The following is a 26,675-nucleotide window of genomic DNA, read 5'->3' on the forward strand; positions in this document are numbered from 1 at the left end:
AATGATTTTGGAGGTTTTCAGTAACAAGACAAAATAAAGGTTAATAGAATACTGTTAGACTTTCCAGATTAGGATGTTTAAAAATGCAGATTCAAGTGAATTACTTTTCCATATTTAAAAGTCTGCAAAGAGGAGACACCATTCACAAATTACTAAGTAGACTTTATTTTTGCTTATAAAACCATCAGGTTTTTTGTCTATCATATCAGCTTCTATACTAACTATGGAATTGTCTTCCTCCACAAAGTTTCGGTGCATAGTGAGGGGTTACTTTTTTTTCCCTGTTATCACCCAGAGCTTCCAGTTTGGCTGTAGAGAGATTTTCTTTTGTGCTGTCTGTATTATTTGGCTTATCTGTCACTACCCAGTCTTGCTGACCAGCCCCAGAAAGGCTTTCTTTGAGACTGTTAGAATCTGTAGTTTGCTCCAGTTGTGGTTCAGGTTGTTGTTCCATGTCCATGTCTTGTGTTTCACTGTCAGCTTTCACCTTGGCAGCGTTCCTGAAAACAGCTCTCATGACAACTGGGACTGACATGCAACTGAAGAAAGAAATGACACATTAGTCACTACTACAGACTTTACCCGTTCTTTAAAGTACTTCTGTTTTTCAAACTGTGGCTGACACCTGAATGAAAACCAGCATTACCTCTTTATGTTTTTGTCTGGTACAACCTGGTGTTACATTGTAACCACAGTATAAACTACATGTGCTGTACCAGAAACATACATTGATACACTGAAATGTAGTGCTGAATCTTTGAACTTGGGTGTGCAAAGAAGCTTTGACTGAAAGTGTGGGAGGGTCTGGTCAAAAAAAAAATAGTCATAAGGGTGCTTCTAGTGAAAACCAAAACTAAGAATATTGAAATATATTCTTGTTGAGTTTTATAATTGTAACCTTCATGTTTTGTACAGGTACAGATCATATCTTTTCTAAAACACTATCTGTACTGGAGGAGTTTTTTTCCCACTCTTAACCTGGTTCCAAAAATAGTACCTACTTTGAAATCAGGTTCAAAATCCAACCTACGTTGATTTTGTTGTCCTCAAACAGCTAATAGTTGTATAATAGCTTATACCAAACCAATTAGTGCTCTCAGACTATGCTCTGAATCAGTTTGTCTAGCCTATGTTCATGTATTGCAACAACTTGCTCTCTTGGAATTTGTTCAGAAAACAAGCCAGAGACAGTTTTGGAGACATGCCATATACACCTCACTTTCTGAAGAGAAGCACAGATTACTATTAGGTAGATGTGTAAAAAAAGACCTTTCCATGCTATTCTAAGTTATGCTAGACATGAGACTGTCATCAGCTAGAGTCTTCAGAAAAACATCTTTTTATAAAAGGTAAAACTCTTCATTCAGTAGTCTTTCCCTGCTTCCACATGCTCTTCATCACTATTAATGTTTAAAATTTTTGAAAGACATACTTAATACACTGAAGTAACTTATTCCCACTATTGTATTACAGCATTTTACTAGGGTGAAGTTTTCCAGTTGCTGAGTTTACGGCATTATGAATGCACGTGATATTTCCATTAAATGGACATCTGATGTTTATTCCAACTGTTACAAAATAAAACTACTTACCGTTTCACAGCTCTTGCTATGAAGTCATCACTAGAATTTAGAGTTGGATCTTGAGGATTTAAATGAAGGTGACATTGGACTTCTCTAGAGGTTATAACATCAATTACCACTAAGAAGGAACGGAACAGAAAAATGTTTGTTATGAAATACTTACAAACACTGAAAACCATCCTTTCATTTTAATGCTTGAAGAGATGTAAAACTGAAGTCAGTGGAAAGAGGTTTGCAGCAATATATTTGCATGACTTGGTTTTTCTTAATATACTTAAATCAGAAATTGTAACTACTTCTATTTATTAATTAAATGCAGGGCAAGACAGAACAGGACTTGAATATTTGCATTTACTTTCTGTATTACTCTGCATACAAAACACATTTTAGTAAGTAGTTTATACACAATTGTTACTTCTGTGTTTTTCATGGGCTGCTTGCTGTTGAGTGGCCCGTAGAATGTTTGTAACTGAGAAGCATAGTGGAAGAGCCTAGATAGAACCAAGTCCCTTGTCAGCTCAGTAAAGAGGACAGTAGCAATTGTTCCAGACATACCACAGGCTAAATTCTCTTTCACAGGATGAAGGAAAAAGACAGAAAAGCTGCTGTTCTTGTGTGGTACCACTTCAAAGTAAAGCAGTTCGGAATCATCTAGAAATAAAATTACTGTTTAGTGATATCCACCATTGAAGTTGGACTCTGGCTGAATTACATGCCAGAATTTTTTAAATACTGATATGACAGTCTAATTATTCATTGCTTTGACAACTTAGTTTATGCTTATAGAAATGCCAGGCCTAGGAGATGTTAAAAAAAAATTCAATACAGTGTTAAGAATCTTTTATGATACTCCACAAGTAATGACAGTTTTGGCAAGGGAGCAATAAAATCTGTTAACACCCAACTTAGAAACTAGTTTGTCTCTAATACTTTGCCATCACTTCCAACCACACAATTTACCTTCATTTATATGCTTCTCAGAGACACAGCTGCTAATAAGAGTGTTATATGCCACTTGATGTCGAAGAATCTCTATTACGTCAGGCACGCACTTTGGGTGATTAAATGGGATTTTACTGACCAAGGCTCCTGCTAAATCAGATTTTTCTGAGCCCTTGTTTATGAAGTAACAGTGCTTTGGGCAATCTGGAAGAGACTAAGCAACAAATTCGGTGATATTTCAAGGACTGAAAACAGGAAAGTAAAGATTGATGTTATCAGGCAATTGTACAATCTGACAACAAAAATAATTTTGAAAGATGCATTTCTAGCATGTCCATCATATCTCTGCATTTCTAGTAGAAACATAATCCTTAGAGGAAGCTAAATGAGATCCACTCTCCCTCCCAAATGCATCCAAATTAGGCAAATATACCCAGAGCCACATGGTCAGGAGTTCAAGTATCACCAATTCTTCCAAATACTTTTAAGAGCCCTACAGGCTATAGAAATGTTAGTGACCAAGATAATAATATCATAGTAATGCTGCTTGACAGTTGCACAGACAGGATAGCAGTTTTGCCAGAAATCCCTTCTGGACATCAGATCACTACTACTTTCTTTGGAGAGGTATGTTTGGCTAGAGTATCTCCTGATGATTCACTTGAAGAGGAGGAGGAAATAGTAAGAAAAAGTTATCACCTGTCCATGGTGACAGTGAATCTGTGACAAAATTAGAAGTGCACTATTGTGTTATCTACTTCAGGATGCCAAATGGGAACTGTCCCCTTAAGAACAGGGCAGGGCAGTTAATTAGGAGGGTCTACATTAACAAAAGCTGGATAGCTTTTTCTTGCGTGTTCATGAACCAAAAGGATTTTCCCTACATTTATTTCAAGGTTAGAATGCAATTTAGTAATTCTAGAAGTAAAACCTTTAAACTCAGAAGTAAAACCTTTTCCCACCAAGTACAAATATTTTAGGGAATTGTTGAAAAATTACAGAGCCTTTCATGTGCATCTAATAGAACTGACAGTTTAATTCCATTTTACAGAAGAGCTTTGCCAAACATTATTTTAGCATGGTCTTAATTTACTACTACCTTCTGTACCACCACCTCAAGGACCAAGAACTAAGCAGGCAATGGGCTCTACAAACACTGATAGTAGAACAGAAAAAAGTGCCCTCTTCTTTTGCTGCCATGAATTGCAAAATTAATGTTTCCTACCAAAAACAAGTAGATCTTTGAAGCTTGTCTTGTAGTTGTCCTGTGCATAAGTCTGGCAGAAAGCATCTTAGCTACAATTTTATATTCTAAAACTTTACATCTAATGCAGGCTAAGTAACTGTATTTCAATAATGTGGTTATTAAAAGGAAAGCCTTCTTCAGTTAAACAACCTTGTCTCTAGATAGCAATTGGCATCACTGTTGTAACACTTTTTTTCCTGCCAGTCCCTTTGAAAGGAGTCAATAATCTCAGTGTTACCTAATTAAGAAATCTCTTTTGTTAAAACAGTGTGACATGCAGCATGATGAAGATCTTCAAAAATCTAGGTAAGTACCTTCTTGGGACTTGCTCCTCACACCAGTCATTAAGTTTCCTTCTTTTTGAGGCATTAATGGTAAAGTTCTGAGCAGTTTTTGGAAGAGTAAATATTTGTGTTACATACAGACCAATTAGTATGACTTCAGCAGCCAAGCACAGTGTTTCATTAATGAGGATGAGAAGCTCACTTACTTGAAAGGATCTAATAGTGCTTCGTAAATTGAACTATTTCCTAAAGAGCACTTAAATATTGTTGGGATTCTGGGAAACCTACATTGCTTGCTTATGGGGAAATGGTAATTCAGTATATATATCTTGCGCAACAGCATGGTGTGTGTCAAATGCACGCTATACTTACCACAAGGAAACAAGATTTATTTGTAGACAAGTCTTCACTGCATTTTTCTTTAAGAGTAGACTGAACAATTAGCTCATACAGTGGAGCTAGTTTCAAGCCAGAAATCTGAATTCCTGAAACCAGGTCATTATTTTTATTAGCACATTTTTATTAGCAATTCGGTTATGACAGTAGGTTATGAAAGCTACTATTAAACCCAGTGTTTCGAAAAGACAAAAATACTGATTTTCTTTCTTATTCCCCTTTTTTGCTATTGAGAATTTGAGGTAGAGTGTTTAACTTTGCCTGTAATTGTCATATCTTCTTAGAACTTTTGTTTTGCACTGGTTGTTAAATGTTACACTTGGACTGATAGAACAGAATTATGTTCTGCCCAGAAACAACTTTTTCCTCTTGCAACATTAACACTGGGAAGTAAAAAGCAAATAAGCAATGCATAATCACACAAGTACTTAGTCTTAAAAAACAATTATAACATGCCTGTGAGCCTCTGTATCTCTTCAATACTGGATAAGGACATTGGAACAGGCTTATGAAACTTCAGAACAAAAAGAGCTGGCAAATCCATGCTGAGTTCATCAGTCAGTTGCAAAAAAGCAGGATTGCTAGGAAAAAAAATTGTCAGAATGAAACCTTTTTACAGAAATTGCCATAACAAGGACTCTTAGTGCAAGGACACTATCAGGTCCCTAGCAGTTTATTATGTTCCATACATTTTCCGACTTGAAAAATTTTTTGCTTTATAAATGCAACTTTAACAGTTTAAAACATGGTTAATGTGAAAACTGACAGAAAGGAAAAGTGAGACGCAGAAACTGAGTGATGTTTTTTACAAATAATTCTAAAGTATTTTATTTTGGAAAGTTACTTCAGGCTTTCCCTCCAGACAGCACTGAGGTAGAGAGAGATGAGGTGTCAGTACCCATAGTAGGATGACAAACTATTTTGTGTATTTTAGGTGTAATATCTTTCAGTATATGCTTTCTTTACTGTGAATCTATGAAGGACTTGTTTGTTGAATACTAGGAAGTTACGTAATATTGTTCCAGTGGCTCTTTCTGGCTTCAAATCTATTAATAAATTCATAGTTCAATGCAACTGACACATTTAAATATGAACACAGTACCTTTGAAGTCCATTTGGGAAAACCATAAAAGCCAGAGATTATAGAGGGTGCAGCTATGGAGCATAAAGGCATAAATAAAACAGAGGTTCCTGTTGCAGCAGAGGCTAAATATGTTATGCTGAAGTTAGTGCCAGTGTTTTGTAAATTCATTTCTGTATTGACAAGTATCCAGAGCCTCACCTGTCCTCTCCAGCTCGAGGATCTACAATTAATGGAGAAAGAGGGAGTTTGTGGAGTGCATCTGTGCTTTCAATAGTTACAACTGTTTTTGTTCCACATACCTGGGAACCTGAGGGAGAATGAGAATGGCATTATTTTCCTTGTTTTAGTGTATATTAATCCATGCATGCAAAACATACAGTGGTAAGGACTTGGAAGGTCAGGTCCAACTGACAGCCACAGTGGTGTGGGCAGTGAGGAGAAGCTTGCACTGACCACATCCAAAATGCCAAAGTTGCCCAAAGATTATAGCAACAATAGCTGAATCAACAACAAAGAAATGGAAAGTAGTTTCCTGATGGACATTAAAACTGTGCTAAAGTGCATCACATAAACTGTTCTACTAAACTAGAATTTTAAACTTTATTTCTGAGCTTTCATTCATTAACTTTGCTTAATGAAATGGGTACTATTGAAAAACTTTTCATGTTAGTTATTTCTGCTGAAATAGCAGAATAGCTGAAATAGCTTTACCGTGATTTAGTTCTGCTTCCAAAACTTGATAGGGAGAAATGTAAAATTCAATGTTCATTGGGGTGCCTGAGGAATAAAAAAAATAATGGTTACTACACAGGTCAATAGAGGAAATATGTTGGGTACCCTGACACAAAGGTGAAAAAACCAACACTGTAGATGGGCAGAGGGGATTCCTTGTAAGAGTACATCTCTACTTACAATACATGTTCAATATATGTTTTGTATGTCTGTATGTTATCTGAGAATACAGGCAGAGTAAGTCCCTACAGCAGGTTTTATTTATAGTAGAGGATCTTTCCTGTACACAAAGATCAACTCAGTAGTGTTTTTTGATTACAATTCTTTGAATTCAGAAAAGGGAAAAGAAAAAAAAAGGGAGAAAAAGAAAAAAAAAATCACCTCCAGTTCTTGGCACCAGGTGTCCTACTTTTCCATTAAGTACTTCAGTAACTCTGTTTAGATCCTGTGTTCTAGTTCAAAACACATCTTAATTAGTGTTTCCTGCATTGCAGTGCTGGCTAGGCTAATGTAATTTGTAATTTTTATCCTTAATCAAAAGGAGACAATGCTTTCTTGGAAGTAGATTGTATGTCCAGTTTCCAAAACACCACAACTTCCACATGTGCATTACTCCTAGGACTTGGGTTTCCACTTCCCCTGTATCTGAGCTGTTTCATGTTGCATTTTGGTGTGCTATTTACCAGAAATTAAGGGGATCAAAAATATTAGAGTGGCAACTGGTTGTGCAAAGAATGAGGACGTAACCTGGATATACTAACTCGAACAGAACCAGTCTCTGACCTCAAATGTGTTCATAGCTGATTACATACAGCCATACATTTACATAGCTGTGTACTAACTCTGCAGTGCATTAACTTACAGCATAGATGGGACATATAATCTATTTAACTTATAAATAATATTTACTGATATATCAGTGACCAGCCAGGATACAGCATATTAGCTCATAGTGTTATTATGCTTCATAAGGGAAAACTGCAAAAATAATCCAAGAGTGTGTTTCAAGTTACAGAAGGCCATACCTGCCAAGGTATGTGTATGTAACTTAACAGGCATAATATCAGAGAAGATATTTCAAAAATCCAGAAGGAAAGCACTACCCTCAACTCTGATTTTCTGAAAATAATGAAAATCCTTGTACAATTACCAGAAGGTTTAGCAAACTCTGTTCCCCATCCGTTATCCTACTCTTTGAAAGGAGAAATGAGAAAAGGAAGGAGGAGAGCTGGCATCTACTACTCCTGATCTAAAACTTCAGGACAAAATGAGATACCTGAACAATAGAACCCCAAAAGTCTATTTTACTTCTGCCACAGGGAGATCTAAACATGACTGCTGACTTTCAGATGCACTGTTTGCTCCCAGTGGGTGGTCCTATGCACACACTCCCAAGCTCTCTAACCAACCAGTTTCCCAGGAAGTCCCTTAGATAAAGCACAGGAGGTCAGTAGATCGTCTCGTTTGGTATGTCTGGGGTTGACAAAGGCTTCAAGCTTCCCAGTGGGAGAAAACTTATTAGCCTTCCACATCCTGCTCTATAATTAGATCTGGTTTTTAGTGAAATGAAGGGGTGTGGGTAGAGGTAAAGGGACAAAGACATAGACTATGTTACCTGTCTAGAAGAGACATTGAATAAAGGTCTTTTTCAAGGGCCTGCAAAGCAAGATATCCCTTAGCTTTCATTTTGCTGGGAGAGAGAAGAGACAATTTGTTATTTTTGTAAGTGAACAAAAGTTAGGCTATGGATTTCAAAAGTTTTTCAGTAAAAAATAACTGCAACCTGTTTCCTGGAATTCGATACATATTTGAAAGGTCTTCTAGAATCTTTCCAAAGGCATCATAGTTCTTCATCCTAGCAAAAAGAAATAATGACTATCACACTACTAAATGAGATAGAAAATAACTCTTTTATATGTAACTTGCTAGAAAAGACACCATTTCAGAGTGACAGACGCCCCCTCCTTATCAGATCAAGTAGCAGTACTGATTTTAAATTTTCTTAGAAGATACCAAAAAATGTGAACCTTTGGTTTTGTTTCAAGAAGCACTGTAATTATAGCTGAAATTGGCACTGAAGTAGGCACTACTGAAAGCAATAAATGTACATGAAACACAAATTTGACAGCTCATCAGCTGCAAAATGCTTTTCTGGATGTTCCAATAAAGCTAGTCATATAGTACTACTTCCCTAATACCATCCATGTGTACATTGCTCTTTTCATTAAAATATCAAAACTGTATTAATGCTGCACTTCACAGCACCATGTGAGAGAGACAGACCTTAAATACAACTGATAGATACATCAATTAAAAAAAAAAAGAATGGTGGCTTGGTTTGTAAAGGAATGGTTCAGACTGCTCAAACCCCAGAATTCCTGTGGATTCTAACTTGCTGTGACAGCCTGGACCTCTGTTCAGACTAACCCACCAGGTATTTACTCACCTGCTTAAGTAGATTTTACATGAGGTTTACAAGTCTTACTAGACTCTGTGGTGCTGCAGTCACACAGACAAGACCTTCCTTCCCTTCCTATGCAGATGTGGCTGCAATGTGGATCAGCAGAGACAAAATAAGCCTGCCTGGACTTTGACATTGGGACAAACCCTTTCAAAACTGGAACGTAAACAAGTCACTCAGCTCTCCACTGTCTCTTTCCAGCTAGACTAGTGGGGAAGCAGGGAAAAAGGAGGGAAGCAGGCATGCATGGTGCAGAAACAGACACAGCACCAGCCTATGCATTAGCTGGCTGGTTCATCTTGATTTTATAGTTACTTTGAGACTCATGGGAAACATTACACATATAACAAACTGCCTTACAACCAAATAAAATACTACACCAAGAGGTGTAGAAGGGATACTTGTGCTTTGTGACAAATCTTAACAAAACCAGAAAAGCAGAGAAGTAGCACCCACAGTACCAATGGTAACTATATGCCAATGTTCAGAGCCAAACTGCTGGCATTAACATCACTGGAAGTCAAAAATATAGGAAAATACAAGTTCAAGCTTTAAGACATAGATGTTTACACCCATAAAGCTAATATAGCTTCCTTTCTGAGGAAAAAGGGCTGGAAAAACTGATGATGAATAATATAAAAGAGAGGTGAAACACTCAAGGTCAATGATTATTGTTTCTCTTTTTACCTTCCCTTTCTACTATTTTGCCACAGTATTTAAGTAAGAATCCAATTTCCTAAATACACTCATTATTATTAAAACCTGGAACCTTGATCATATTCACTGAAGAACTTCTAAATAGACTTTTAAAGTGATGGCCTGACCTGGAACAGCAACTATTCAGACAGAACAAAACATGGTAATAAATAAATAAATAAATAAATAAATAGTGCCCTACTGCTACGTGAGAAAATTGGGGTCACATCTCTCCCTATATATTTGCAAAGAAACTCAGGCCATGTGACACCACCTTGCTTTCACTGTTGTGAGAGAAGCCTGAAGGACATGTAGTTAAAGTATTTGCATAAGGACAGTACAAAGACTGTTTAGTATTTGATGGAAGGAGGAGAGGAAAAGTAATACCTAGTTCATATCTGTAAATCTGCCAGTTCTGAATTATCATCATCAGTCCATTACCAAAACTATGGGTCCAAGTAGTTCTATAATTCTTGCAATTAAGACAAAGGCCAGTATTACAAGGCTGTGTTTGGCAACTAGAGCCAGTGTATTGGGGATTACTCTCTACGGTTGCTCCACTGAAGCAGATGATTCAGTGGAATGACTTGAGAAATAAATAATCCTGGAGTATCTTTTCAAAATTATATTTGCTACAGTTTTAGCCTTGAATTTACAACTTGGAAGCAGGTAATAATAGTTACAACTTCCCACATGTAATGGAATCCAAAAAGGTGTCAATTCTTCTGTTTTCTGGATTCATATTATTTTTCCTGATTCTCTTTCCTTCTTTTTTTTTTTTTTCCTCTTCAGTTTTTACACTGGAATGGTTCTAGCATCAGGAATTCCTTTCCATTCAAAATGAAACCCTACACATGATTCTTTACCTTAGAAGCTGCACCAAGTCATCACAAACCTACAGGAATAAGAGACAGGAGTTTCATCTTTCTTGCCACCCTTTGTGACACATCTTTTATAAGCATTTCATTAGTAATGGTAAGCTTGATCCCCATTACTTTTAAGTAGCTGAATGGTTAGCATAAAAAACCCCCCAACACTCAAAAACAAGACTAACAGTGCAATAGTTAAAAAAAATATTACTATAATAATTGGAAGAACAAAGGCTCTGTGAAAGAGGATAAAATTAACAGAAATAGTTTGTTTTATAACAGTAACAATATAAAATAACAGAAATACTCTTTCCAGAAAAAAAAATTTGCATCTTGGCCAGTTTTCCTTTTGTTGGTAGTGCTAGAATTCTCTGAATATGCATTTCCATTCTAATGATATTTCCCAGCACTCACTGATCAACAGACCTGTGCTGGTTAGATGAACAATTTGAAATTCCAGGGTTGACTTCAGCTAAAAATAATGGACAAAATTAACTCCAAGGTAATGTAGTAATTTGGATACTTACTGATAAAAAACAGAGTTTATGTTCCCCAACCCCCCACAACAGCTTGTTGTTATATCTTTGATCTGAAGGATTGTCTGTAACCCTGTAACAACTGCAGAACATGATATGTGAACTTCAGGGTGATATTGTGTAAATAATTTAATATAAATTTTGCTAGGAAAACATCCCCACTAGTAGAAATACATATACTCCTAAAGAAGTCAGAAGAAAAAACAGAATAGCTCCAAGACATCCATTGAGAATATATATTGCACTACACCTTGGTAGGAAAATATTTTAAGCCCCTGTTATTTACTATATACTGGTAACATTGAAGTATGAAAATAAAAAATATTTATGCATGATACCACAACATACTTGGAAGGTGGGCCTGTCAGCTGACTTTTACTGTAATACTTAGCACTAGAGTATTTAGTACCTGTAACTGAGTTGTAAGTTTAGGTGAGAGATTCAGATGCCTAAAGAGGTAGCTAGTGTCATGCACAGGCTTGCAAGTGTGACAAGACCAAAAGGAAGTCAAATCCTTTCTGACATGGCAGCTGGAAGCCAGGTGGGAGACCGCAGGGTGGTGAGAGACAGAGAAAAATAATTTTACCACAGGAGCTTCTTCAAAGTGAGCCAACTTTACATCCATCACATCTCCATCTTTCTCCAGCTGAATTTCTACATAAAACATCATTGATGTTATGTAGCAGGCAGTCCCACTGGGGCTAACATGAACAGTAAGTCTGAGGAGAAAAAGGAAAAAAAAAAAGAAGCTTGTATATATAAAAATCCTGTCACTTAAGAAAGGAAATGAGTATAGTTCACTTGGTCGTGGGAAGAGACACCAGGGATGCTTCAAAAATAACTCTTCCTTGGCTCAGATTCTGAAAACTATCCAACTGGGCATGTATTTGTGCTCTGCTCTTTGCATTATCATGTTGGTCTGCTCAAAACTATTAACCTCAGCCTGCAGCTTTGGGATGTAGGCATTTATGCCCTCTCTTTACCCAACAACCTCCTCCACAAAGGGCTAATCAAAATAGGCAAATACACTCCATTAGAACACTGAGCTAAAAAATAACATTCTTGACAAGCCATCCAGGTATTCCTCTCTGGACTTGAGGCCATGCTTGCTCATTTGCATTTATACATAAACAAACTTACCCTTTTTGTCTGGATAAAAGTTCCAGTGTGTCCATCACAGAAAACATGGATTTAGCTGCAAAAAACAGAAATGCAATTTAATGAAACTGCAATGATCAAGAAGTAGAACCAGTATTATCTTGCTTTAAAGGATATGATTTACGTAATGAGAAAATAGTATCTCTTGAATGACTTGTTATTAATGACAACTATTAGTCTATGATTAATAAGTGCTGTTCTGGGTAGAGAATATTCTCAGGCTCTAAGAACAGCTATAGCCTGAAGGCTTAGCCCAAAGACAAGTCGCAAGTCTCTTGTCTCTTGTCCACCTCGGTGTTTGTACATTTGACCTCTTTGTGAAGAACATCAATAGAGAAGGATTGGTAGATTCCACAGAATATTAAAAAATATACTTTCAGTTATCCAACAGATCATTACCATTTAATGTCTTCTCTATCTTCTCCATGCAAGAAAGCAATGGACCATCTGGAGCATTACTGACAGGCCTCCGAAGTGGGTTATCCTAGCACATTTGTGAAAACAAGAGACAGAGAAGGATTCCTTAAATTACTAGCTAAGAGACACAGCACACAGGTGCCCTGTACAACAAAACACTGGCTATTTGTTTTTCTCAAACACAGAGGTCACCTACGATTGGAGCTATCTCTGAAATGGCAGCACTGAATGGATTTGTGAAGATGCTGTTGTGCAGTAATTACATACCAGATGCCTTTGGAGCAAGGAGCAGCTTTCCATTCCCTTTCCTTTTGAGCTGATCACTAAATGTGTCAGCTAATTTCACTGTGCAGCTAGAGATAAGCTAAGAAAATACTCGTGTTTTTATTTTAGAAAAAGTCTGCCTGAGCAAATAGATCAGTAAGTGCCACAGGAGTACTTTGTTAGATTGGGATACAAGTTTCAGCTGAAGATATTCACTTCAGTAGCAAGCCAACTCTCCCAGTTTCTCTTCAAGCTCTTGTCTGAAAACTTCTCATACTTCACACTTCAATTAATAAAGAACACTTACTGCTGAAGAGTTTTCACTTCGTTCAAATTCAGGACATTGTTTTCAAAGTAAGGCTTCAGTTAAGCATTAATAAAAAGAAGCATGAAAACAAATGGGAATTTTTATACTGAGCTCACAGCAGTTGTGCTAATCTACTCTTTACAAAGATGATTGTTAAATTAGCTACTGGAAGGGCAGGAAGCATGGTATATCACAGCAGCAGAAAGTCTAGATAGCAGATTTCAGACCAGTTTCTAAAAAACAGTGTTTTCACCCAGTCCTATAGGCAATAAGTTGTCTTTACATATCATGAATATGGTAACGATAATGAATGGAAGGTAACCTAAACTAGTAGACAATCAGTACTAACTCCTGAATAGTTAAAATAATGCATGAAACAACCCCTAAAGTGTTAAAATTAGGCAGGAAATTTCTAAAATACATTGTCCTAAGAAAAATGGGGAGCCAGGCTACACTAGACACCAAGTTTTGCTTGGGGTTATCTTTTGTTTGGTTTTGGATTGCATAGGGGTTTTTGTTTGGTTGGTTTCGCTTGTTGTTTTTGAAAGTCAAACAATTTTTTAACTATCTTGGAAACATACTCTTATACTACATATCCTTCTCTCACCTAACCTGTGATTCTTACCATGCAAAAATAAACAAGTTTCAGAGTTTCAGTCCATGGCCTTTGTTGGTATTTTAAACGTAACTGTTCCATTAAAGCATTTGTAGAAATAGCTGTCACAACACCTGAAAAACATGTCAAAATGTTCTAAATATAATGGCAGTTATTTACACTGGCAACAAGAAATGTTGGAAGAAGACAAATGTAAAACTTTGCTAAGGTCATAGATGTTATGCTTCAAAGAAGGAAGTAATGAAAAAATGTTTTACTTGAATTTTGCACATACAGACATCTAATTTTTGTAAGATTTGGACAGAAAAAGGGTAGGGGGAGATTTTTATAGGCAAGTATTCTCAATATTAAATACAGATATGCAGCCCGATCTTCAGTTTGTTAAACAATTAGGCTTTCTTTACCAATGCACAATTTCATATGTGTATTCTTAATAAATACCAAGGCTTTGCCATGGACTTAAGATATCCAGATACACCCACCCAGAGTTCATTAAAGTTCACTTTAGTTAGAGATAAAAAATTAGAGATCAATTTTTATGATGAGGGTGTTGAGACATTGGAACAAGTTGCTCAAAGAAGTGGTAGATGCCCCATCCCTACAAACATTCAAGGTCATGTTGGACAGGGCTCTGAACAACCTGATCTAGTTGAAGATGTCCCTGCTTATTGCAAGAAGGTTGGAGTAGATGGTCTTTAAGGATCCCTTCCAACCCAAACTATCCTGTGATTTTGCAGAGGATAATCTCAGTGCAGGGGTTTTTTGGTTTTTTGGTCATTGGGATGGCAAGGAATGAGAATGGGGCTGGGACAAGGAATACATTCAGTTCATCATCTGTCTCCTTATAAATATTCTTTCTGGCCTTACACAGAATCCAGATGTACAAAGAAAGTTTTTTGCTGACATGTGATACTTCCATCATCATTACTTCCATCAGGAAAAAAACAGGAGTGAATTTCCTAATACATCAGTCTGAGATGGGTAGGAAGACTCCAAAGTTATTAATGAGAAGAAATTGAGTCCCACAACATGCCACCCACTTTGCTCTGCCCCAGAAGCAGAAGAAATATTACAAAGGGCTTCTTTGACTTAGTGGGCACAACAGCCACAGAGATGTGTCCCCTTTGAGCCAGAGGCACTGCACGGGGAAAGAGAGATGGACTAGGAGAGGGACATCTATACCCTTTGCATACACCCAGGAGGTATAGTGAGTAGGAGCTGGCAGCAACTTCCTCCTGCAGGGAGGATGACAGAGCAGCAACCACAGTCCCCTATAGATCAGGCCACTTCAGCCAGCTGGAGGAAGGGGAAGCAGTGGACCCCAACCAGCTCTTGCAAGCACACTTGCTGGGAACATGCCCCGACTCACCCATGCCTTCATGCTGATAGAAGGACTGCAACCCACCCTGTATCTCCATTCACACTGCAAGAAACCAAGGCTCCTTTTGTAGCACCTGCAACACAGCACCCATATGTGCTGTGCAAGGCAAAAGTCTTGCTCCTTCAAAAAACTGGTCCCCAGGGGTTAGTATTTGAACTTGAGGCACAGCAACATCATCTCTGCTACTTTTTCCAAGGGGTACCCTGTTGGCCATGTTCTTCCACATCTAAGTCCTAAGGAGAAGGCATAATGTCTATCCCTATCTTTTCAAATGGTCTAGTATTCTGAGACTGAATTTAACTGGGGGACAAAGGCAGCGGGAAGTATGATAGCAACAATCACTCAGCAAAACAGGAAAGCACTCCAAAAGGGACTTTTTAGTGGTGCTTTTTAGTGTGGGGAATTAAAAAAAAGGTATCTATAATGTTTGCATTGTATATGTGCATCCTTTTGTGGCCACCTTAGGTTGCAGTCTGCTTGTACATAGGAATCAGTGCACAATGGCAGTGTGAGGTTCAAGGGTTAATCCTGAACCTTTGTACAGGCACTAGCTCAAAATGTGGTTACTGGGGAATGTCAAGGTCTACAGCAAGAAGAGCACATCTCCTACATAAACCCTGGGTGGCACTGTTTCAGGACACCTTACAGCAAACTTTCTGCTTTCAGCTGTTATCTGTCATGCTGTAGTACCTGAAAGTCTCATAGCATATAAAATAGATTATTTTTGACTTGTTTGTAGAAACCTGAGTAGAAACTAAATAGTTCATTGGCCTCACTAAGATTACAGAAAAAAACTAAGCATGGGCTTAGGAATCCCAGGAGAAGTGTATGTCAAGCATACTAGTTAGAGAAAGCCACTGCAGCTGAATGAGTTAAATATATTTGCATTTCAGCTTTTACAAAGGAGGTGAACTGTGATTTCAAAAGTAAATTGATGATGTAATTCAAGACTTGTGGCAGATCACATTTCTGTAAAATTATTAGTTTGGTATATGCTATTAAATATTAATTTGCTTTTTAACCTGACATTAGCAGCGACCATAGCTATAATCATGAGCTTTACCTGTGAATTGGTGCATGAATTTAAAACATGTTTTCAGCATTTCTAGGGGATCATTTTAGCTTAGGTTTGTTTTAATAATCTATCAAAATGTTTTCTGCTGAGCAAGAACATGTACTATGGCCCATGTAAAATAGGTTGCCTCAGGCCAGATCATAGGAACGGGTATGTGCAAATATGACGTACCACAGCTTGGTAGTGCTTAGTATTTTTGTGGCATTTTTCATAAATGTTTGTGCAGAGCTCTTTGGAGTCTCTGTGATCTTGATACTAACTCCAGTGGTTTGATCATGCCCTGAATAAGCAGAAAAGTAAATTATTTGCTGACTGTCTTGAAGAGAACACTTCCAAAACAATGGAAGAAAACATGCCACAGCGTACCTTGTCTGCATAATAGCTGTTCTGCAAATAAACAGAGGACTTCAAGTTTAATTAGTCACAGTACAGTATGGCTGATAAGCCTAAAATACAAAAAAATTAAAAAAGCCTTTTTCATTGTGCTCAAACATATGTATTTAGGTAAATGAATTTGCATCATTTTTCCAGGATAGAGACTGTGCCAAATTTTCATAACAACACAAATATTTCAAGACAATTATTAGCCTTCACTTAAAATTGCAGGATTGGCAAAAATCACATATAAGAAACAGAAGCTTAAGCATTATCAGAAAGTTCCTCAGAATAAGGTGCTGTTCCACTATTCAGAACTGTCGTATCAAATTACTGCACTCAAGAGATGAGTTAAGAGTAATGAATAATTAAAAATGTTCTAATTATAGCTTCTCAGGCATATTAAATAAACAAATGTTTAACTGGGTCAGTTCATGGGGAAAAAAAAAACCAAAACAACAAAACAACTGGACATGCATTATCATGAGTATAGAAAATAATCAGAATTAACGCATGAATCCTGCATGCCCATCCGCTCTGGATTAATCTCTCTTTGACTGTTCACCAAAAACTGCTGCTGAAAGAATCCTTCATGTGCCCAGTTACTAAATAAGTTGTCCCCAGAGTAAATCCTCTTTGGCTCTCAAATAATTGCAGGTTATCTTATTCCCTTTTAAAGGGCATGCTTCTTAAGGCACCTTTTGAGAAATTATTACTACTTGGTTTATTTTTGTCATGGTTGTCTGCATCTTGCTAAATTCCTGACTCTGTAATATGCTTCACAATGCATGGCCTGGGCACATGGTGTTTCATATGAAAATAACATTTTGTAATTTCATAGTTCTAACATTTCTGATGATTTTTCCATTTCATTGAATGGTAATTTGTTTTTCTGAGAAAGAGTCTGTTGGGGAAGATGAAACAGGAAAGCCTTATAAATATGATTGCCTGACAAAAGATTTTGGGAATATGAAAACTACAGGCAACATCAAAATGAAAGCCACTTTTGAAATACCAAGTCTTAGTTACTGAACAACTGGAAAACAATGGTATGGCCGACTGAAGGTAATCCCCTCTTGATGGAACAATACCCTCTGCTTGCAAGCAGGTCCAAGGGTCAGAGCAGACCCTACTAGCTCAGCAGAAGGGGTCCAAAGAGTAGTTTTTAGAAGTTAAGATGTAACACTCTATGGTAATATAAGAACTCTTATAGGCTGTATGTAAATGCTATAGGATTTGTATCTTGTATTAGATTGGTTAGTGACAATTAGAATATTCAGTACAGAAGATGATTTATTGTATTGTAACCAGGACTTCAGACACTCTTACTACACTCTCTCACAGACACTCTTATTCCTCTCTCTCTCTCTCTTTCTTTACTTACCCGCTTGCTCTCTTGGGCCTGCTCCAAGCTGCGTCTAGCAGCTCTGAGCAGTGCCCCTATACCCACGCCCTTTGCAATAAACCGCATGTTCCAAGATCTGACTTCAGAGATCTCTCGTCTCCGTCCGTCCCGACCGTCCGACCCACCCAAAGCTCCCGCAAGAGTCAACATATTTCTCATTCATATTATTGCATGAATTCAATTATTTTTTTCAGTGAAGATACTCTAGATTTATTATAGAACATAAGAAACCTTGGCTTACTGTTGATACATTTTAGTGACAGCATTTCAGAAAATATTCCAGGTATTTCATGATCAGTGCAACATTGGTAGGTTTTTTTTGTTTCTGGTTTCTTTTGGCATACTGAGGGTTGCTTTTTTTCTATTAATCCTATATCTAGTCTTGATTCTTTTTCATCTACAGAATAAAATCAAAATAAATCACCAGCAATATATCTTTACTGGCCTGCATCCAGCACTTTATTGGAATTGCATCTTTCCAGAAGCCCTCAGCTGAACTGCTGACCAGAGAAAACAGTGGCTACATAACAGCCCACAGTAAGTCTAAATACAGAATTGGGGCCTGGGGCAGTCTCTGAAAACCAGTGGTTCCAGCTAGAACTGCAGGATGTGTAAGAGATGTTGCTGTAAATATGAGGTCAGAGCTAAAAGTGTGTTCTTTCACAAAGTGCCATGGGATTTTAGAGTGATCAGCAGTGACAGAACTATAAAATGGGCACATAACTGGAACATGAATTGATGTTCACAAAAAATGATGAGCATTCAAACAATTCCTTTATCTATCCTAGGTGCTCTTCCATCTAAGGCAGAATAAACCCAGTGCTGCTTAACTTTTATCACCTATAGCTTAGTCTGATAGGGTCTATAGTTTATGGCTTTACAACCCATAAAAACTACAGTATGCTTTGTTATCTTTCCTTCAGTCTCTACATCATGTCCACAGTTACAGAGTGTGAATATTTAGCTCCTGAGAGTAACATCAGAATGTTGATGGGTGCATTTTATTTCACTACAGCCATATAGACTGAGCAAGTTTTACTTCACTACTTACTGAATAGCACTTCTGGCACTTAGTCTGAGACGCTTAGCATTGGCAGCTTTGACTATTTCCTCCTCCTTCACTGAAAGTGATTAAGATCCTTCAAAGCCAAAGGCTGTATAGACAAACATCAGAAAAATAGGTTCATAGCAAATGCCCATGGATGTAGAAACACATTGACACAGACAGGGCATATCTTTTCCTCATAGTCAAGATATGACTAACATTTGATTTCTGCTTGACATTAGCAATATAATCTCCAAGTAGTTCTTGTCTAAATATTTTCCCAAAGGCCCTGGATCCATGTGACCACAATTTAAATAACCTCATGAACAAACATGTGAGGGCTGCCTTCACGTGTGTGCATTTTCTCTTTAGACAGTTTCATAGGACACCATGATTGCTATTCATAACTGAACATTTGTTTCTTTTTCTACATCTCTTATCTTCCTAAGTGTCTTCTGATCATTTTTGTAACTAAAATCAGGTGTTGCACCATCCTTCATGTTCTTCACTGACATCAGTCAGCATGAAATCAATGGAACCCATCACTTGAGAGCTGCCACAGCTCTCCTTCAAGAGAGAGATAAAGTGAATGTAGCTGACACATAATCTGCACAACAGGGCAAAATTATGCTGAAGGTCTACATTGAAAATGTTACTGGTAGAAGATGGGGGGTGGAGGAGGAGGGAGGGAGAAAGGGGAGCTAAGAATTAGTTGAGGAGCTGAAAATAATGATAAGCACTGAGGAGATCACTGTTGTAGTGAAGAGGTGTAATACAGAAAGAGAATAATTGTGCTTAAAGGAGCTCTCCACCAGTATGTCTCAAAGCTAACCACACAGGAGCCAGCTTTAATTATCTTGTTTTTCCAGACTGGGATGCAGAGAGATGGGGAGAGAAAGTGACTCCTGAAAGGCTGGCCACAGAACTAGGAACCAGACTGCAATTTACCTGACTCTACTCTAGCACATCCCCATTAGAAGTAAGAATGAAACCAGCAATGAAAGAAAGAGGTGGAGAAAGTGACTAGAAAATCACAAGAAAAAGACATGGAAAAAAATGCGATGTAAGTATGAAACCGTATCAAATATGAAAAACAGAAGTAACAGAAAAAGAAGAACATGAAGAGCAGAAAATACATAAAAAGGAAAAGATTCAATAATTACATAGACAACACTAAAATTTGAAAATGATACAAAATTTTGTGTTATTTTAATAACAGAAAAATGAGATGAGTTTAGGTCTACTTGGAGCTATTTTAAACCAATATTGGTTTGGAGATGATTGTTCAGCTTAAGTGTTCTGGTTGAATATATATCAGGATATGGATTATATAACATGCAGAATAAAAAAAGAAACAGCACTCAGTGGCAAGTACTGATTTCAATAAAATAGCATGTGGAAAGGACACATTTTTCAGGAAAGGCAGTACCAAAGCTCAATCCCAACAAATGCCAGTTAAAGATATTACACCAGTGCCATGCAGATAGGTACTCCACATAAAGTACACATTTTACATCACTCTATGTTGGTTAAACAATTTGACACTGCTTTTCATATCTTATGTTTTAAAACTGAAGCTAATTTAACAATGAAGACTTGTTATAAATATATGCAATACACATTCAATTATACATTTTAATGCTTTTATATTTTTAGACACTTGGTAATTCCTTAATTCTGTTCTTAAAAATTTTTAAATGTTCTTAAATCTTTTTGTCCATTCTTATATATTATGAACCAACTTCGCTGTAACCCTCAACTTTCAGATTTTCAGGTTCCTAGTCACCTACTAGAATGATATAATTTGTCCTATTGAATGACAAGATGAATGACTGCAAACTCATCATTACTCATGAATTCCTTGTTATTCAAGTCACTTAACCTTACTTTCTTTATAGGGATGATGCATTTGGGGATGAATCTCTTCAAACTGGTAAGAAAGCTGTAAGTGTTAAGAACCATGACTAGCTCAGATGGAATACTGAGAATATTGTCATTTGGACAGCTAAAAGAGCTAAGGAAATTCAAGTATCTCATTACCCAACATCTTATTACAGTCATCCCACTATGGGTTTTTTAGAGTGTATGTGTTTGTTTGCAAGTGTAGGGATACACAGGTGACAGGTTTGCAGGCAGTCACAAATGATGTGAAGCTTCTGGGAAGCTGACAGATTAAGATGTCCTTGCACTGAACAAGAGTAGAAGGAACAACTGTCCACACAACCTTTGTGTGTGTTTGTTGATTTGTAGCGTTCAGAATCTGTACTGAATTGCATATTTATTTATCTGTGCACGTCACAAAAACATTCCCCAGGTTGTATGTGCTGAAAAAGCATAGAGAAAGAAAGACTGTGCCTACAGAGCTTAACCTTTAATTGTAAAAGGGAGATAAAAGCTGGGATGGGAAATGGAGGGACTGGCCAAGATCAGAGCAAATTAGTGACACTGTGAGGTTATTATGTAGTTCAACCCCAGCTGGCAACTAAGTACCTTGCAGCCCCTCACTTACTCCCTTGCAGTAGGGTGGGGGGGAGGGAGGGAGAACCAGAAGGTGAAAAGGCTCAAGGGTTGAGATAAAGACAGTTTAATAGGGAAAGCAAGAGCCACGCGTGCAAGCAAAGGAAAACAAGGAATTAATTCACCACTTCCCATGGGCAGGCAGGTGTTCAGCCACCTCCAGAACAGCAGAGCTCCACCATGTGTTACTTGGGAAGAAAAACGCCATCACTCCAAATGTCCCCACTCTTCCTTTTGCTTCTCCCACTTTTTATTGCTGAGCATGACACCGTATGGTATGGGTCATACAGCACATCCCTTTGGTCGGTTGTGGCCAGCTGTCCCAGCTGTGTCCTCTCCCAACTTCTTGTGCACCCCCAGTCTCCTCCCTGGTGAGGCAGTGTGAGAAGAGAAAAGGCCTTGAGGCTGTACAAGCGCTGCTCAGCAATAACTAAAACATTCCTGTGTTATCAACAGTGTTTCCAGCATAAATCCCAAGCATAGCCCCACACTATCTATTGTGAAGAAAATCAACTCTACCCCAGCCAATACCAGCACAGAGTAGAACTAAGATTACATGAATTCCAATCCAGTTGTCTGTCACCTAAGGCCTGGAGTTGTACTGCCTAACAGCAGGCACCAAAATAAGCTTTGTCACATCAGATTTTCCTGCTAGTTTTCAGAGAGAAACAGGCACACTTAGAAGGAGATCTGACCACCCCCCACGAGTAGATACATCACTGTCTCAAGGCAGCCATCACTCTTGGTTGTGTGAAGTGGGAGCTACATCCCAAGTCTGCTCTTGGGCATGCCAGTTATTTATCTCAAGAGTAGGATGTCCTTAAAACCTTACTATCCCTTACACAAAAGCACAGAAAAGCACACAAAGTTAAACTTGAGGAGTAGGAGTATGTTAATAATTAGCCAAGTAATTCTTCATTGTTACTTAGGTTTTCTCACAACTGGTACAAACTGAAGGTGGATAAAAGCTTCTAGCTCTTTCCTTTCATTGGGGGGTGATTCTCCTCAGAATACATGTGAATTTGGGCAGGGTAATTTCTTTTCAACTGTCCTGCTACTTAGGAACTCTATTAAATCACAAATACATTTTATGCATCCTTATGCATTGGTAATAAAATGTTGTCTAAAGAGTTTTAATACAGTTGTGCCACCAGCCTAAAAGAGAAGAAATTAACCATAATACCATGAAATCCTACTTCCATGTATCGGTTTCAGTTCAGCAATACTTCACAACACAAAGGCCCACACACCCACAGACCCAGCAGACAGCAGGGTAATCAATTCTGGGCTGAAATAGGAGGGTGCCCTCAAGAACCAGTAAGTGGTTTTGTTCCTCGTCTCTTTTGTCCCTTCGAAAAATTAAGTCTCTCTCACCCTGAAAGATTTATTGAGCACTTAAAGGAAGAATGGATGTTTTATGCATGATGAGATGGTTTTCCAAAGAATGTGGTTCATTTATTCATGTCAACAGAAATCTAAGATAAAATTACAGTGTTAAATTATGCATACTTTAAATATAAATTGTGTGCTACTAAATGTGTGCTAAAGTAGAGAGAACAAGTATTTTTTGTTCTGTGGGAATGAAAGTTGCACATCAATGTTTTTCCCAAAGATTCGGACATGTTTTGTCTGACATGTCCACTGTATCTTTAGCTTTTTAAAATAAATGAAATCTTTGTCAGTTGATTTCTTAGTTGTATTAAGGTACATAATGCAAGTACTACTAGCACACAATTAATTACATCTCTGCTTCATTATTCTACATAATTTTTCCCTTGAAGTATTTATTTGCAGAGCTGTACTGGCACATATGTTAATACATAACAAAGGACATTCATTACCTACACCCTTTGTAACCGCATTGCAAATGTCTACTACACTGCCTGTATGGTTTTAGGTACCTGTTGTAGCATTTAAACACCAGAGAGCAATTCAAACCTCTTGCTGCCTTGGGCTGTGAACCCTAAGTTTGTATACAGTCAATGGAGTGAAGTAGTTGCTCTCCTCTGACCAGGTGTGCTCTCACACTGAGGAGACAGAATCATGCCCTAAAATATTCCAGGTAATCCAGAGGTGCTCTCACTATGGTCACATGTTAGCAATTGAATAGGAATTATTAATGTAGTGCATTTTCATGGAAATACTTCTTTTAGTTTTGGGTTAAAGAGTTCATTTTTTTTCCACTAGGTTTAGGTAAGGTGCCAGGGGACACATCCAAGATAAAAATGAAGGGTATACTATAAACTGTTTTTAATTGCATTATAACATGCAGTTTGGACCACGAAACAAAAATTCAAAATAATTTTTTTTTTGTCTTAAGATAGCGCTAAAGAGAGATCAAAAGGACAAAGATCACGTTCATTAACAAGCAGCATGGTGCAAAATGGGGATGAAGCCCCTCCCACTGTAAGTGAAGAGCAGGTTCAAGACCATCTGATGAAACTGAATGGCCACAAGTCCATGGGGCCTGATGAGATGCATCCCAGGGTCCTGAGGGAACTGACTGATGTTGTTGCCAAGCTACTCTACACCGTATTTGGAAAGCCCTGGCAGTCAGGTGAAGTCCTCAGTGACTGGAAAAAGGGAAACATCATTCCTATTTTTAAAAAGGGGAGAAAGGAAGACCTAGGGAACTACATACCAGAGACCTTCCCTTGCCTGGGAAGACTGTGGAGCAGATACTCATGGAAACAATGTTAAGCCCATATAAGAGGATGAGATGATCCAAGACAGCCAGCATGGCTTCACTAAGGGCATATCATGCCTGACCAATCTGGTGGCCTTCCACGATGGAGTGACAGCAACAGTTGACAAGGGAAGACTAGGAAGTTGACAGATGTCAACTACCTAGACTTCTGTAAGTCCTTCGGTAAGGCAGTCCCACATGACATCCTTATCTCCAAATTGAAAAGACATGGATTTGATGGATGGACTATTCAGTGGATAAGGAATTGGCTGGATGGATGCAGCCAGAGTTGTGGTCAGTGCTCTTATGTCCAGGTGGAGGCTGGTGACAAGTTGTGTCCCTCAGGGGTCCATCTTGGTACCAGGGCTGTTTAATACCTTTATCAATGACACGTCAGTGGGATCGAGTGCACCTTCAACAAGTTTGCAGATCCATGAAGCTGAGTGGTGCAGTTGGCACAACAGAAGGAAGAGATCCTATCCAGGGGGACATGGACAAACTTGAGAAGTGGGCCCATAGGAACCTCAAGTTCAATAAATCCAGGTGCAAAGTGCTGCACCTGGGTTGGAGCAATGCCAGACATGAGTCCAGACTGGGAGAAGAACTTGCTGAGAGCAACTGTGCTGAGAAGGACTTGGACAGTTCACTTGCAGCCCAGAAGGCCAATGGTATCCTGGGCATTATCAAAAGAGGGGTGTCCAGCAAATCAAGGTAGGTGATTGTCCTCCTCTACTCTGCCCTCATGAGACCCCATGTGAAGTGCTGTGTCCTTAGCATAAGAAAGACGTGCACCTGTTAGAGAGAGCCCAGAAGAGGCCACAAAAATGGTCAGAAGACTGAAGCATCTCTCCCACAAAGACAGGCTGAGAGAGCTCAGGTTGTTCAGCCTGGAGAAGAGAAGGTTCTGGCAAGAGCTCATTGAGGCCTTGCAGTACCTAAAGGGTAAAAAGAGCAATGTCTTATATGGGCAGATTAGGGACAGGACAAGGGGAAAATGGTTATAAACTAAAAAATTAGATTTAGATTAGATCTTAGGAAGAAATTCTTTATTTTGAAGGTGGTGAGGCACTGGAACAGGTTGCCTAGAGATGTTGTGGATGCCCCATCCCTGGAAGTGTTCAAAGCCAGGTTGGATGGGGCTCTTAGCAACCTGGTCTAGTGGGTGTCATCCTTGCCCATGACAGGGGGGTTGGAACTAGACAATCTTTAAGGTCTCTTCCAACCCAAATCCCCCCCCGCACCATTTAACAGAATCCAACATTTCTTTGTGTAAATGGACGTATTTTGATATTTTAATCAGAATGAATTGCATCTGGATTGCTATCAGTTTCTCACACTCTATGGAATTTACAAAAACTAGCTCGTACTGGAATGTAAGGCCAACAAAATTAAATTCTAGAGGGATATGTATTAAACACTGGCTAAATGATGTCAAAAATGTCAAGATGTCAAAAATTTCAGAGAACAGAGCACAGAGAATAACAATGAAAATTTTAAAGTGCACCTGCTTTGCAAGCGAAGTGGAATGGCTCCATGAAGTGAACACCGATGTGAAAGTTTTTCATCTGAGGTGATGAAATCTGGAATTTGCAGACTTGGAAACTACCTTTGGCCAAGCAATATGTGGAAGAGGGGATCCTTCAAAACCATTTGTATTGTCTGTGAATGGTTACAGTGTGAAAAACAAAGATGCACACTGAGCAGTCAATTTTGATATTATGCTTAGGTTTCATTACATCACTTAGATAATGAGTTTAAATCATGTTTTGTTTGCAAAAGCTCCCCTTTATGTCCACAATGTAGCAGTAAAAGATACAGTTGTTAAGGCACTGTTGCTATTATTATTTGAATGATTGTAATTAACATGGAAACTCTCCTATCTCCCTGTTTGGCATCTATAAAATCCTCCATGCATGGAGTGGTCCATTACTATAAAAAAAAAACCCAACAAAACTCTTAAGAGTCTCACTGCTTCATGTTCCTTTCTGCCAGTGATAATTTTCCCTAAATTCAGTATATCAAATGCTTTCTCAGATTATACTTGTGGCCTAAGGAAAGCTCCACTGAAAATAATTGTGTTTATAAACCTAGCGACAGATGTCGGGAATTTATCTCCTTACCATGGCAGGACACGCCTCCTCTATTCTCCAGATCGGGGATTAGCTGGGGGAAAGGAGGGACGGACATCGAGCTACAATGTTTTCTCACCGTCTCCCTTAAGAGTTTCGCCTGAAACAAAGGAGGAGAAGCAGGAAAGGAAAGCAGGTGCCATTTGAGGCTCGGAATTACGGTGCCGTGGGACAAGCGGGACACGGCCCCACACCGGGACGACCCGCCCGGGGAAGGCGCCGACCCCACCCTGCCCATTACCCGCCCCCGCCGCGCCCCGCCTGGCCCGGCCCCGCACGCGCGTCAGGCGGAAGCAACCGCCCCCTTCCGGGACCGGCCCCTGCCGCGCCGCACCGCCCCGCTCAGCCTCGGCCGGCACTGCGCCGGCGCGCCTCGGCGCCTGACACCGCCCCCCGGTGACGGCACTCTGACCCCTGCGGCGGCGCTCCCCGCCCCGCCCCGCCCCGCCCCGCGCCAGCCGGGCCCGCCCT

General features: G+C 38.8%; 2 protein-coding genes across 11 annotated transcripts in view; one reads left to right on the top strand and one right to left on the bottom strand.

Annotated features, from left to right (window-relative positions):
* YAE1 (YAE1 maturation factor of ABCE1) overlaps positions 1-25,900 on the top strand; it is a 31,909-nt gene extending 6,009 nt beyond the window's left edge. For 4 of the 9 annotated variants that reach the window (XM_048297201.1, XM_048297206.1, XM_048297154.1 and 1 more), the window contains one exon: positions 496-1,601. Coding sequence is in view for 5 of the 9 variants with exons in the window: in XM_048297154.1 (XP_048153111.1) it covers positions 496-563 (68 nt within the window). In the remaining 4 variants the exon portion in view is untranslated. Of the gene's footprint in view, positions 1-495; positions 1,602-4,039; positions 4,078-10,216; positions 13,637-18,230; positions 18,365-19,741; positions 19,936-20,770; positions 20,806-23,709; positions 24,787-25,536 lie in introns of those variants that run through there. The other 5 variants (XR_007202255.1, XR_007202267.1, XR_007202254.1 and 2 more) reach the window with 4 other exon arrangements.
* Positions 142-26,422, bottom strand: LOC125322849 (mediator of RNA polymerase II transcription subunit 1-like). 2 transcript variants are annotated; one of them, XM_048297123.1, is made up of 17 exons: positions 26,196-26,422; positions 13,601-13,704; positions 12,387-12,471; positions 11,970-12,024; positions 11,416-11,548; positions 10,291-10,319; positions 8,051-8,122; positions 7,883-7,957; positions 6,649-6,719; positions 6,247-6,312; positions 5,734-5,842; positions 4,908-5,032; positions 4,428-4,540; positions 2,544-2,739; positions 2,139-2,234; positions 1,593-1,701; positions 142-539 (listed from the first exon to the last, which is right to left on the bottom strand). In XM_048297123.1, exons 1-17 carry the CDS (start codon positions 26,260-26,262, stop codon positions 218-220), a joined length of 1,827 nt encoding a protein of 608 aa, XP_048153080.1. In that variant the 5' UTR covers positions 26,263-26,422; the 3' UTR covers positions 142-217. The 2 variants fall into 2 exon arrangements, with proteins under 2 accessions (XP_048153080.1, XP_048153089.1); XM_048297132.1 differs by lacking the exon at positions 13,601-13,704 and having other exon boundaries at positions 26,196-26,279.
* Positions 26,423-26,675: the final 253 nt, after the last annotated feature.

Source organism: Corvus hawaiiensis, chromosome 1, assembly GCF_020740725.1.
Source record: "Corvus hawaiiensis isolate bCorHaw1 chromosome 1, bCorHaw1.pri.cur, whole genome shotgun sequence".
Classification (NCBI taxonomy): domain Eukaryota; kingdom Metazoa; phylum Chordata; class Aves; order Passeriformes; family Corvidae; genus Corvus; species Corvus hawaiiensis.